Below are 12,407 nucleotides of genomic sequence, written 5' to 3'. Positions count from 1 at the left end.
GAAGGCCTCTGAAGCAGAACTGCCCTGTATCTTTCCTCCTGCCCTTCTGTCTCTGGCCTCTCATTCTCCCCAAGGCTAGCATGGAAACTAGAATTCCTCTTGCCTCAGGTGGGTCTTAGAAGCCAGCCACAAAAGCTAAAAATATTACTCTAACTTTCTCCCGGCCTTTCTGTATAAAGACTTGCCATAAAGAAATGATCTGACTTGCGTTGTTTGACTGTTTCAGATTGTTGAACCCCATTCCGAAGAGGGTCTAGTCCCACATCCGGAATGAAGGAATGCACACAGATCAAGAAGAATCTAGACAGACAGCATTGCTGAGTTCCCCCTACTCAGTCTAGAGCTTTAGATCATTCTCTTTCTTTGTCCCGACGTATTTCTACACGGTTCTCCATTCTTGGTTGAACCTAAGCATAAAAGTGGACAATTTCCTCTGTATCTTTTATTTGTTTTATTTAGAGACAGGGTCTCACACTGTCACCTGAGCTGGAGCTCACTGGCACAATCGCAGCTCACGAAGCCTCAAACTCCTGGGCCCAGCATACCTGGCTAATTTAAAATTTTTTTGTACAGATGGAGTCTTGCTTTGTTCCTAAGGTTGATCTTAAACTGTTGGCCTCAGGCCATCCTCCCTCCTTGGCCTCCCAAAGTGCTGAGGTCACGGGCATGTGACACTGTGCCCAGCCTCCCCTGCAGGTCTTAATTCTGAAGTCTCCTGTGTAGATGTAAAACTGTGATCAAATAAATTTGTATGCCTTTTCTCCTATTAATCTGCCTTTTTTTTGTCAGTGATTTTCAGTGAAACTTCAGAGGGCAAAGGGAAGTTTTCCTTGGCCCCACCAGTTTTGGTGCTGTGAAAACTGGCTCTGCTCTTCTGGAAGCTGCAATGAAGGGAACAGAGGATCTGACTAGCCAGCAGAAGGGTAAGAAATTCTTACCAGTCAGGCTCCCAGCCTCTCTCCTTCTGTGGGATCTGGTAAAGCCGGTGGTAAAAATCGCTGTTTGTCTCATTTTCATCTCCAAAACCTTGATTAATGGGATAAAAGGATATGTGTGACTAGTTTTGGGTGTAGCAACTCTGGTGTTCTTTTTTGGTATGAATATTACCATTGTTTGATCAGTTGCCTTCCAGAAATAGTCTTTGTCTTTCTGTGTTGTTCTGTCATAAAGAAGGATGCCATAGGGTAGAACATGGGCCTAAACCCCATAATCCCTCTGTTTGAGCTGTCCCTGCAGACTGATCAGTTTTGCAGTTCTGACTAGACCAGATATTCACAGGAGTCATTTCAGAGTTCTTAATATAACTTCGCTGTAGTCCCCAAAAAAAAAACCAGATGAGATTCTCCTATTGTTTTGTTTCATGTCCATATAAGACCTCAACTTTTGAGAGCATTTTCTCTTGGTCCCTGCCATTCTGGGGAGTGTGATTTTCGGGTCACATTAGGTGACCAGTCTAAAAATGGCTGGTCACATCATAAGATTTTAAGAAGTACACTTTTTGTTCCAAATATGTCAAGTTTTCAGGGGAGTTTGTCTTAATAAGTTCCATCTATAAGGGGCTCTTGTTGCCTGGTTAGGCTGGGAAAATTCCAATCCCAGGAGGGCCTACCTGGTGCCAGTGGATTAACGGGTCTGTGACTGGTGGCCCCTGGAAAATTTGTGGGTTACTAGTGGCACCATATGCACAAACACCAGCCTTAACAGTCTGTGGCAACAAGAGTCTTTGTTATCTTGTCTACTGCTGAGTGAACTTTTGGGGATCATGGAGACTGTCTCCTCTATATGTTCTCAAGGAACACCTCTTGTTTGTATGTTAAAAACTTATTCTAAACCTGGAAAATTATCTCCGGGATTTTCCAGGAAGAGGCATTGTTAAGTTACTACTGGAATTTGTAAACCATTGGAATTTTTTTTTTTTTTGAGATCAAGTGTCGCTCTGTCACCAGGCTGGAGTGCTGTGGTATGATCTCAGCTGACTGCAACCTCCGCCTCCCAGGTTCAAGCGATTCTCCTGCCTCAGCCTCCCAAGTAGCTGTGACTACAGGTGGGCACCACCACACCCAACTAATTTTTTTTTTTTTTTGGTATTTTTTAGTAGAGACAGGGCTTTACCATGTTGTCCAGGATGGTCTTGATTTCCTGACCTTGTGATCCGCCTGCCTCAGCCTCCCAAAATGGTGGGATTACAGGCGTGAGCAGCCACACCTGGCCAACCATTGGAAATTCTAATCATCAGTAGCCAAAAGATGGATCCTTTAAATTAAAAAGAACCTTAATTTTTTTTTAGAAAAAAGAAGATTTTAGAGATCTCTCATTCTAAACAATTGTCTTACTTGTATTTATGGGATAATCAAATTAAAGAAAGGCACAATAGTGTCTTGGCTTAGAAATTCTCTTGACAAAATTAAAATCTAACCCAAAACAAAATTAAAATTATTTGTGCACTCAAACTGCCTGCTTTGAATTCCTTGTGGGATTTACAAAGGAGGCATTTCACCTTGTGGTATAGTGGCTAAGAGTCTGTGCTTTCACAACTGTGGCCTGGATTTGATTCTTTGTCATACAATCAGTCCCTATAGTGCATGTAAGCTCTTTAACTCAATAGCACAAACATTTATAAAACTTCGTTTAATATTTGTGTGACTCTTGACTTTAGAGGTACTCATTTGTTATTGGACAAATGTCCACAAAAAAGGTAGACAGGATATCCACTGCAGCTGGAGTAAGTGACTAGGAGTAGGTTAGCTCTACCATGAAGCAGGAGCAGAAAGGAAAAAAAAATCTATCAACTATTTTCAACTATTTTTATATCCATCCATATATCCATCCATCCATTCATCAATTTAAATAGTTACAGCTATTTTGGCTATTTTGGCATAAGTGCAAATTTTTGTACAGATCAAAGTGTAGTAAGTCTGTATTTTATTTATTTGTTTATTTACAGTCTAGAATAATGGCACCATTATCACAGAAATCACATACACATTTTGCTTAAGCTAAAGTTTGAGGCCTGGGCATGATGGCTCACTCCCAGCACTTTGGGAGGCTGAGATGGCTGGATTGGTTGAGCTCAGGAGTTCAAGACCACCCTGGGCAACATGGTAAAACCCCATCTCTACAAAAAATACAAAAATTAGCCGGGTGTGGTGGCACAGGCCTGTGGTCCCAGCTACTTGGGAGGCTGAGGTGGGAGAATCCCTTAAACGTGGGAGGACAAGGCTTCAGTGAACCATGATTGTGCCACTTGAAAAACAGAATAGCTTACAACACTTTATGATACTGTGTGTTATACCAGACAAAGCTCATTTTGAAACTAAAGTTTACAATCTCTTAACCTTTGCACAAATGCTATCACTTATTTATTCATTTGTGCATTACTTTACTTCATGGAAGGAATATATTTGTCATTTATTTATTTTTCAAATAGAGTTTCAAAATTTTTTTTAAAGAATATGCAGTCTTTGTAAAACTACAACAGCAGCAGCAACAACAGTTTAAGAATAAAATTAGACCACATACTATCAAAACAGTATTTTCAGGTCTATTTTCTTACACCTTGTGAGAGTGTACATTCTGGGCACTATCTTACTGTTTCAGTAAGCCTCGGACTTGTTTTGCAAAAGGACGGTGGGAATGAAAATAATTATCAAGTTTTCATTGGAGAGAGTAATTCCCCTCGGTTATCCCTGCAATCTGGAAACATTGCAGTTTATGAACTTATTTAAATAAAAGGCTTACGCAAGGATTCTTGTTTTGCCTTTTTTATTTCTCCTGGAACTTCACCATAACAATATTTATTTTTGGTGAACATTACTTAATCAGGAGTCATTTCAGATAACTGAGTCATACCCTTTGTTTCTCCTTTCAATTCTGTCAGTATTTGCTTCATGTATTTGGGGCTCCATGGTTAGGTGTTAGGTGTTTATAATTGCTATATTTTCCAGATGTATTAACCTCTGTATTGTGATTAGATGTCTTTCCTTGTATGTCTTAATGTCCTTTGTCATAAAGTCTATTTCGCCTGATATCCATATACCCATTCCAGCACTTTCACAGCAGCTATTTATGCACACTATTCAACCTATTGTATATTTGAATCTAAACTGTGTTTCTTTTAGGCAGATGTAGTTAGATCTTGTTTTTTATTTTTTAATACATTCTGACAATTTTTGTCTTTTGATTGAACTGTTTGTTTAGTTCATTCACATTCAATGTAATTATTGGTATGTTTGGATTTGTCTATTTTGCTATTTGTTTTCTATATGTCTTATTTCTTGTTTTTCCTCTCTTACCCTTTTATTGCCTTCTTTTGCTTTAAATCAATATTTTAATTCATTTAGTGAGATACAATTCACATACCATTAAATTCACCCCTTTACAGTGTATAATTCAGTGGTTTTTGATATATTTATAGAGTCATCTAATTTCAGAACATTTTAATCACTCCCAAAAGAAATCCTGTATCTATAAGCAGTCACTCCCATTTCCATATCCCTCATCCCCTGACAACCACTCATTTGTATTTTTGTTGTTGTTTGCTTGTTTGAGACAGGGTTTCATTCTGTCACTCAGGCTGAAGTGCAGTGGTGTGATCATGGATCACTGCAGCTTTGACCTCCCAGGCTCAAGCGATCCTTCCACCTCAGCCTTCTGAGTAGCTGGGACTACAGGTGTGTGACACCACATCCAGCTAATTTAAAAAATTTCTGTGGAGTTGGGGTCTCACTGTGTGGCCCATGCTGGTCTCAAAGTCCTGGTCTCTAGCAGTCCTCCTCCATTGGCCTCCCAAAGTGTTGTTATTGCAGGTATGAACCGCTGTGCCCAGCCCATTTTGAAGTATATTTTTAAAGTTCATTTTCAGTGGTTGCTCTAGGGATTTCGATTTTTCTGGAACTTCATAATAACTTCAACTTAAAATCCACTTCAGGTTAATGGTTATATACTTATGATAAAATATGGCAACTTTTCTCCATTATAGCTTAATTTTCTCCCTTTTATTTTGGTTGCGAAAGGCAGTCCTTTGGTTCCTATTTGTTCCTGCATTGCTGTGGTTTGAATATGGTTTGTCCCCACCAAAACTCATGTTGAGGCTTGGTCCCCAGTGTAACGCGTTGAGAGGTGGCAAGACTTTAAAAGGTATTTGAGTCATGAAGGATCTGCTCTTATGAAACGATTAATGCCATATTGTGAGAGTGAGTGAGTTCTGTCTCTTGCAGGACTGGATTAGTTACTGAGAGAGCAGGTGGTTATAAAGTGAGGTTGCCTCTCATGTTTTGTCTCTTCTGCACATGCCTGCTTGCTTCTGTCACGTGTGCTCCTGCCATGTGATGCCATCTGCCATGTTATGATGCAACATGAAGCCCTTGTCACATGTGGCTTCCCAGTCTTAAACTTCCCAGTCTCCAGAACCATGAGCTAAATAAACTTCTTTTTAAAATCAATTACCCAGTCTCAGGTATACCATTATAGCAATGTAAAATGAACTAAAACATGCATATTCTTGCTGAGCATGCCAGACTGCAAACTTTATTCATCTTCTAACACTGAGCTGTTTCTGTAGCTAGTCATATAGTCAACTAGCTGGTCAAGGTGACCTTAGAGTGATATTCTGTACCTGCTCACTGCCTAAGGAGAGGGAGGGAAACTGAATTTGCTGCTTGCTCAAAAACTGTTGGGCCCTTTGCCTGGGTTGCAACCCACTGTGTGGGAAGGCATGGGCCCTGCGGGATTTAGCCATGAGGAACTGAGGCAAATACATTGATGCTCATTCTTCTTGCTGTTCTGTGAGTAATAAAGTCTTTATGGTGCAGGAATCATGTGTCTTCTGCCTGTTTCCATGAGACAGTGACAAGATAACTGTAAGCTTTAAGTAATCTACAATCCCAAATCCTTCACCTTTTAAATTTGTTTTCAGCGATTCACCTAGCTATCTAGATGTGCTTCTCTTTGTGTTTATCTTACACACATTGTTCATTGAGGTTCGTTAAGGTTCTTGGATCTGCAGGTTAATTTTTAAATGGAAAGTTTGGGAAGTTTTCGGCCATTATTTCTTTTTCTTTTTTTTTGAGACAGAGTCTCCCTCTGTCACCAGGCTGGAGTGCAATGGCACAATCTCAGCTCACTGCAATTTCCGCCTCCCAGGTTCAAGTGATTCTCCTGCCTCAACCTCCCAAGTAGCTGGGACTACAGGCATGCACTCCAGGCTCAGCTATTTTTTGTACTTTTTAGTAGAGACGGGGTTTCACATGTTGGCCAGGATGGTCTTGATCTCCTTCCAAAGTGCTGGGACTACAGGCTTCAGCCACCGCGCCTGGCCTGGGCCATTATTTCTTCCAGTATGTTTTCTGCTCATTTTTTCACTCTCCTCTTTGTCTGAGACATCTCTTACATGTGTGTTGGGACACTTTAAATGGTCCTATAGATCTCCTCAAACATTTATAAAACTTGGTTTAACATTTGTGTGACTCTTGACTTTTGGAGTACCCATTTGTTATGATGGACAAATGTCCACAAAAAAGGTAGACAGGATATCTACTGCAGTTGGAGTAAGAGACCAGGAGTGGGTTAGCTCTACTATGAAGCAGGAGCAGAAAGGAAAAAAATCTATCAACTATTTTCAACTATTTTTATATCCATCCATATATCCATCCATCCATTCATCAATTTAAATAGTTACAGCTATTTTGGCTGTTTTGGCATAAGTGCAAATTTTTATACAGATCAAAGTGTAGTAAGTCTGTATTTTATTTATTTATTATTTACTAGAATAAATAAATAATGGTACCATTATTTATTTAGACCATTACTAGAATAATGGCACCATTATCACAGAAATGACATACACATTTTGCTTAAATTAAAGTTTGAGGCCAGGGCATGATGAACAGAGCCTCCTCTGTTTTTCATCAATCTGTTTTCTCTCTGTTACTTGGATCAGATACTCTCTATTGATGTATTGTTAAATTAACTGATTCTTTATTCTGATACCTTCAATCTATTTTACTTTTGGGCCCATCTAGGAATTTTTCATGCCAGTTATTTTGCTTTTCTTCTCTAGAATTTTTATTTGGTTCTTTGCTATGGCTTTTGTTTCTTATTGATACTTCCAATTGCTGAATTGTATCATATTTTTCTTGATTTTTGAACATCATAATAACTTCTTGAAATCCCTGCTAAATCCTATATATCTGGCCCCATTCAGAGTCAGTTTATACTTTTTCCCCCCTCTGTGAGTATGGGTCATACTTTCATAGTTTTTTGCATATCTAGTGATTTTTAATTAGATACTGGATATATGAGCTAATATAGCAACTCAGGATTCTGTTTTATTTTTCTGAGGATTGTTGTTTTTCTAGTAATTTGTCTGGGATTAAACTGCAGATTCTCTCTTCTCTGTGGTGTATAGCTACCGATATCTCTGCTCAGCTTTTTACTCTTGATTTTAGCCTGGCTTCCTGCAAGTTGCCCTCATGTCTGCTTTAGTTTAGTGGACAGCCTATACTTTAGAAGAGGTTGTGTTCAAATCCTTGAGTCCATAGGGATTCCACCCGCTGCTGTTGAATCTGTTTGTGCGTTAGAGAATGTTTTCAAAGTTAAAGCCAGTTCTCAAATCTTTGGCTTTCACTTTTTTCTAGGCTCTCTTGGATTTCCATTATACACAGATCAGAGAGAGAGCGATGTGGAGTGCTTATATCAGCTCAGATAATTCCATTAAATTTTTGGTTGGTCCACTTATCATCCCAATTAGAACTACAAAACCGTGGGATTTTCCCATTCATGTCTGACTAAGTCTGTCACATTTAGCTGGCAAAAGTGGTTTTCTCTTCCCACCTTGCGTTGAACCTGGCCTTTCTGGAGGAAAGCTGTTGGTTTTCACACTGGACTACTATTCTTGCCAAACTGTGTGCAGCTTATGGGTAGAGAAGAAAGAGGAGTCATCCCTGGCAAGCAGGTCACAGTTTCCCATTGTTCTTACCTAAAGTTTTGGAGATTTTTCATGAATAAATGCTTTCAACTTGTTGTCTGCCTTTGCTCAATTTCTGGTGTGCTGAAATGGCTGTGTTTGATACTAGAAACCTTACCTCCCTTTAGATCACTTTACCCTCTTCTATTTATAATTTTTATAAATATTATCCTCTACATATACTAGAACCATAATGAAAGTGTTAAAATTCAAACAATTTTAAAAACTCAAGAGAAGGAAAGCCTATTATATGTATTCATATTTTTGTTGTGTTCTTCCTTTCCTCCTGTCTTCCAAAAATTCTTAATTTAAAATTTCTTTTCTGCATAGAAAAATCCTATAACTATTTTTTAAGGATAAATATGCTGGTGATAGATTCTCTTCATTTTCCTTCATCTGAGAATGTCTTAATTTTCCTTTCATCCCTCAAGAATATTTGTGCTAGATATAGGATTCTGCGTTGACAATTATTTTATTTTAGTAGTTGAAAAAATACTGTGCCGTTTTCTCTGGCATCTGTGGTTTCAGATGAGAAAGCTATTGTGAGTCAAATTATTTTTCTTCTATAGGTAAAGTGTTGTTTTTCTCGACTTTCAAGATATTTTCTTTGTCTTTAATTTTCAAAAGTTTGATAATTGATATGCCTTGGTGTATTTTGGGGGGTTTATCTATGGGAGGGTTCACTCGGTTTCTTCAATTTTTAGTTTTTTTAGGTCCCAGTATCATCTCTGCACACTGGGTCCTGAGTGACAGAAGTGAGGCTTTTTCCCAGATTCATCCTTTTGAACTTTGTGCTCCCAGAGAAGTGGCACCACCTTCAAACTCAGGTCAGGATCACTGGCTCACTGCTATCTCCAGTTTAGAGTTTAAAATTCAGAGAGCTCCCAAGAACATGACGCTCCTTTGTCAGTGTTTCCACAGTAAATTATGCACCAGCTTAGGTTCAGAAGTTGATGGAATGCCAGTTTGTCCGATGTAGTCCAAGCAGTCTAGTCGGGTGATGGGGTTTGTTTGGACAAAACATGGAGCTCTAATATTAGGAGATTGATAGTGTGACCTTTAGATTTGAGTCACAGTTTTGGTATATTGAATTTTCCCATTTATTTGAGGAAAAGAAAAGGAGAGACTCATTTAATCAAGACCAACTCTTGTATTATTAAGAAGCCTAGACAACCTCCAAAACATAAGGCTTCCATTTCTATTTACTCTCTAGAAATTTTTTCCCTGTATCTGAGAATAGTGATCAGAATTCAGTCTAGAGATAACCTCAAGGCCCCTACCTCCTATTTGCAAGTTGTCTAGGAAATTCCTTTGATAACTTATATGCAATTCATATTTTACAATCATAAAGATTTGTTTCATTTATTACCCATTTCTTTGTAGAAAGAATTCCCTAACTTGCCAATCAGTGATAAGAAGGACTCAAAATGCGCTGTGGGGAGAGTGCAATCTCTCTACCTCCAATCTCACCATTTGCTTGTGAGATCAATGTTTTAACTCCTTTAAGCACATGTATTTTCTTATTATTTTAACCTAGGAATGATATATGCTTATGTTACTTTTCTCGTAGTTATTTACAACTAATTGTGGAGTAAATGAATTTAGCCATGTTTTAAAAAATTTAAGATTTCAGCAGGCAAGTGATAGAGGTATTTTTAATAAAAGTTCTCTTAGCAGCATGTTAAAAATAATGCTGAAATAATATCATCTACCTAAATGGTTACTCCTAGCAGTCCGATGCTAAAATCTAAACAAATCTAGAATTTTTATATTTGGAGTGACAGTTGTACAAACATCAGAGTATTCACATAAATATTCTATATAAGTTAAATTATTTAAGTATATTATTAAGTTATCATCCTTCCCATCCAAAATATTTTTTAAATCCTAAGAAAACGTCATTATAGTTTTAGTTATTACAAACTAGAGCAATCTTTAGCAAGTTTGGGAATATGAAAATAATAGCTTATTTAGGCTGTCTAACTATTGAAATTGTTTCATATTTAAGTTCACCTTTGAACAATGTGGGGGCTAGGGTGCTGACCCTCATGAAAACTTTTCATGTAACTGTTGGCTTCCCTGAAGCTTATCTATTAATAGCCTACTATTGGCCGGAGCCTTATAAACAGTTGATTAACACATATTTTGCATGTTATATGTATTATATTTTATATTTTTATAATAAAGTAAGCTAAGAAAAGATTATTAAGAAAATCATAGGGAAGAGAAAATATATTTACAGTACTATACTGTGTTTATGGATACTGTAAGTTTATGTTGCCTGTTTATAAGGTGAATTGTCCATCTGAAATGGTGGGCAGCTGCAGCTGCAGACCTCAATTTTTGGTACATATCAAGCAATTCACTTTTTTCTTGTAAAGGCAAGACTTTGCTTCTTGGGAGCACTTCCAGCATCACTAGTGGCACTTTATGTAGATCCCATGGTGTTGTTCAAGGTTGATGGTATTGCACTAAACACAATGAAAAATATGTGAGAGCCATGAGAGATCACTTTTTACCATGACACACAATTTACTGGAAAGAAACTGCTCATACAGAGATTATCATCACACAGTGTTTTAAGCAGATGCTTGGAACACTTGAGCTCCCCACAATGGCAACAGAAGGTAGCTATAAAATCATTACAATAGCACAGTATGTTCTACAGTGAATTTTATGAAGTTATGATTTAATGCTACATCTTTATGTCTATTTCTGTTTCTCTCAACTGCAAATGGCATTATGTATAGTCTCTGTTTGTGTATTGACAAATTTTAACTTTTTATAATAGTTACATATATTTCATGTTAGTAAATGATAAAATAGACTAATATCTATATATATTTTAGGATTTATGACATAGCTAACTTTTTATTAATATTTTCAATATTTCTAGGCTACATGGTTCATCTGCATCTTTTTTCAAGTTGTTGTAAATTTCCAAAAATTGCAAATATATATATATATATATTTTGAAATCCACATATAAGTGGACTCTCACAGTTCAAGCTTTTTGTTGTTCAAAGGTCAATTGTACTTGAATTCTCTCTAGTCTTTCTCTTTCTCTCCTTAAACACATCAAATATTCTAACATTTTAAATGGAGTTCCTACCAATTATATTCAGAGAAACACAATATGAAGCATGAAAATTACCTATATGGAAAGTGGCTTATTACTTCATAGAGATTTTTTAAAAGTAAGTTCCTTTAACCTTACTGGGAAGGAGGTTCTATGCAAAAACTTTATTTCCTGGAATAATCAGTCCTAAGCTGCCGTACTAGTTATGCTTCTTGCCAAAGTTCAGGAAGGCACTATCTGTTTCCTCAGGATGGTGTTATAATGGAGTGTTGGCAGTGCTCTTTCTGTGAAGTAGAGAGATAACAGCTAGAAAGCTAATTAAAATAGAGTAGACTTGCTTTAAGGAAGAGGGCAAAACCTTTTCCTTCCCAGAAAATTTTCCTACTCCCACCCACTGCAAAGACTTGAAACAATAGAGTCAGCAATAAGAATGACAACTTTATGTCCACTTTTATGAAATTTCTAATTTTGTTTCCTTAAGTCTCTACCTCCCTCTGTGTTGTCTTGGGTATGTAAGAATTGACAAATACTTATTTTCCTAGGAGTGGTACATTTAAAAACAATCTCCCTTCCCCTAATGTTCCTTTTAGAAAACTTTATTCCAGCCAAATGAGTGACTTTACACTGGGGGGATCTTAAGACAATAATGGTGAGATAGCCCTAGAAGAAATAATTGCCTTTGTTTCATGAATTTCTCTGACTTAGTGATATCCCGATTCCTGATTTTTAACAAGTCAGAAACACTGAAATCTCCACTTAGGAACATTAATAATAATTTTACTAATTCACTAGATTTGATTATTGCACACAGAAGCTATTCTTCCTAGTATTTCTTTTTCTTTTCTTTTCTTTTTCTTTTGAAACGGAGTCTTGTTCTATCGCCCAGGCTGGAGTGCAGACACGATCTCAGCTCACTGCAACCTCCGCCTCCTGGATTCAAGCGATTCTCCTGCCTCAGCCTCCCAAGTAGCTGAGATTACAGGAGCATGCCACCACGTCCAGCTAATTTTTGTACTTTTAGTAGAGACGGGGTTTCACCATGTTGGTAAGGCTGTTCTTGAACTCTTGACCAGGATTACAGGCGTGAGCCATGGCGCCCGGCCTTCTTTCTTTCTTTTTGAGACAAGTTCCCACTCTGTTGCCCAGACTGGAGTGCAGTGGCATGATTACAGCTCATTGCAGCTTCAACTTCCTAGGCTCAAGCGATCCCGCCTCAGCCTCCTGAGTAGCTAGGACTATAGATACGTGCCACCACACTTGGTTAATTTCTGTTTTTTGTTTTGTTTTGTTTTTCAGACAAGGTCTTGCCATGTTGCCCAGGCTAGTCTCAAATTCCTGAGCTCAAGTGATCTTCCTGTCTCAGCT

General features: G+C 37.9%; 2 protein-coding genes across 4 annotated transcripts in view; one reads left to right on the top strand and one right to left on the bottom strand.

Moving 5' to 3' along the window:
- The window catches only part of ENTPD1 (ectonucleoside triphosphate diphosphohydrolase 1), a 155,346-nt gene that overhangs the window by 4,041 nt on the left and 138,898 nt on the right, over nt 1-12,407 (top strand). Inside the window, exon 2 of the mRNA XM_012439336.3 lies at nt 790-923. Coding sequence (XP_012294759.1) covers nt 887-923 — 37 coding nt within the window. The 5' untranslated portion in view covers nt 790-886. The remainder of the gene's footprint in view (nt 1-789; nt 924-12,407) is intronic.
- Nucleotides 1-12,407, bottom strand: part of LOC105708159 (uncharacterized) — a 112,508-nt gene that overhangs the window by 7,609 nt on the left and 92,492 nt on the right. The gene's annotated exons all lie outside the window — the stretch shown is intronic.

This window comes from Aotus nancymaae, unplaced genomic scaffold, assembly GCF_030222135.1.
Source record: "Aotus nancymaae isolate 86718 unplaced genomic scaffold, 86718_ANA_hifiasm-v0.15.2.pri h1tg000010l, whole genome shotgun sequence".
NCBI classification, from domain to species: domain Eukaryota; kingdom Metazoa; phylum Chordata; class Mammalia; order Primates; family Aotidae; genus Aotus; species Aotus nancymaae.
The sequence above is the reverse complement of the archived record's forward strand: the minus strand, read 5'-3'. Positions and strand labels throughout refer to the sequence as shown.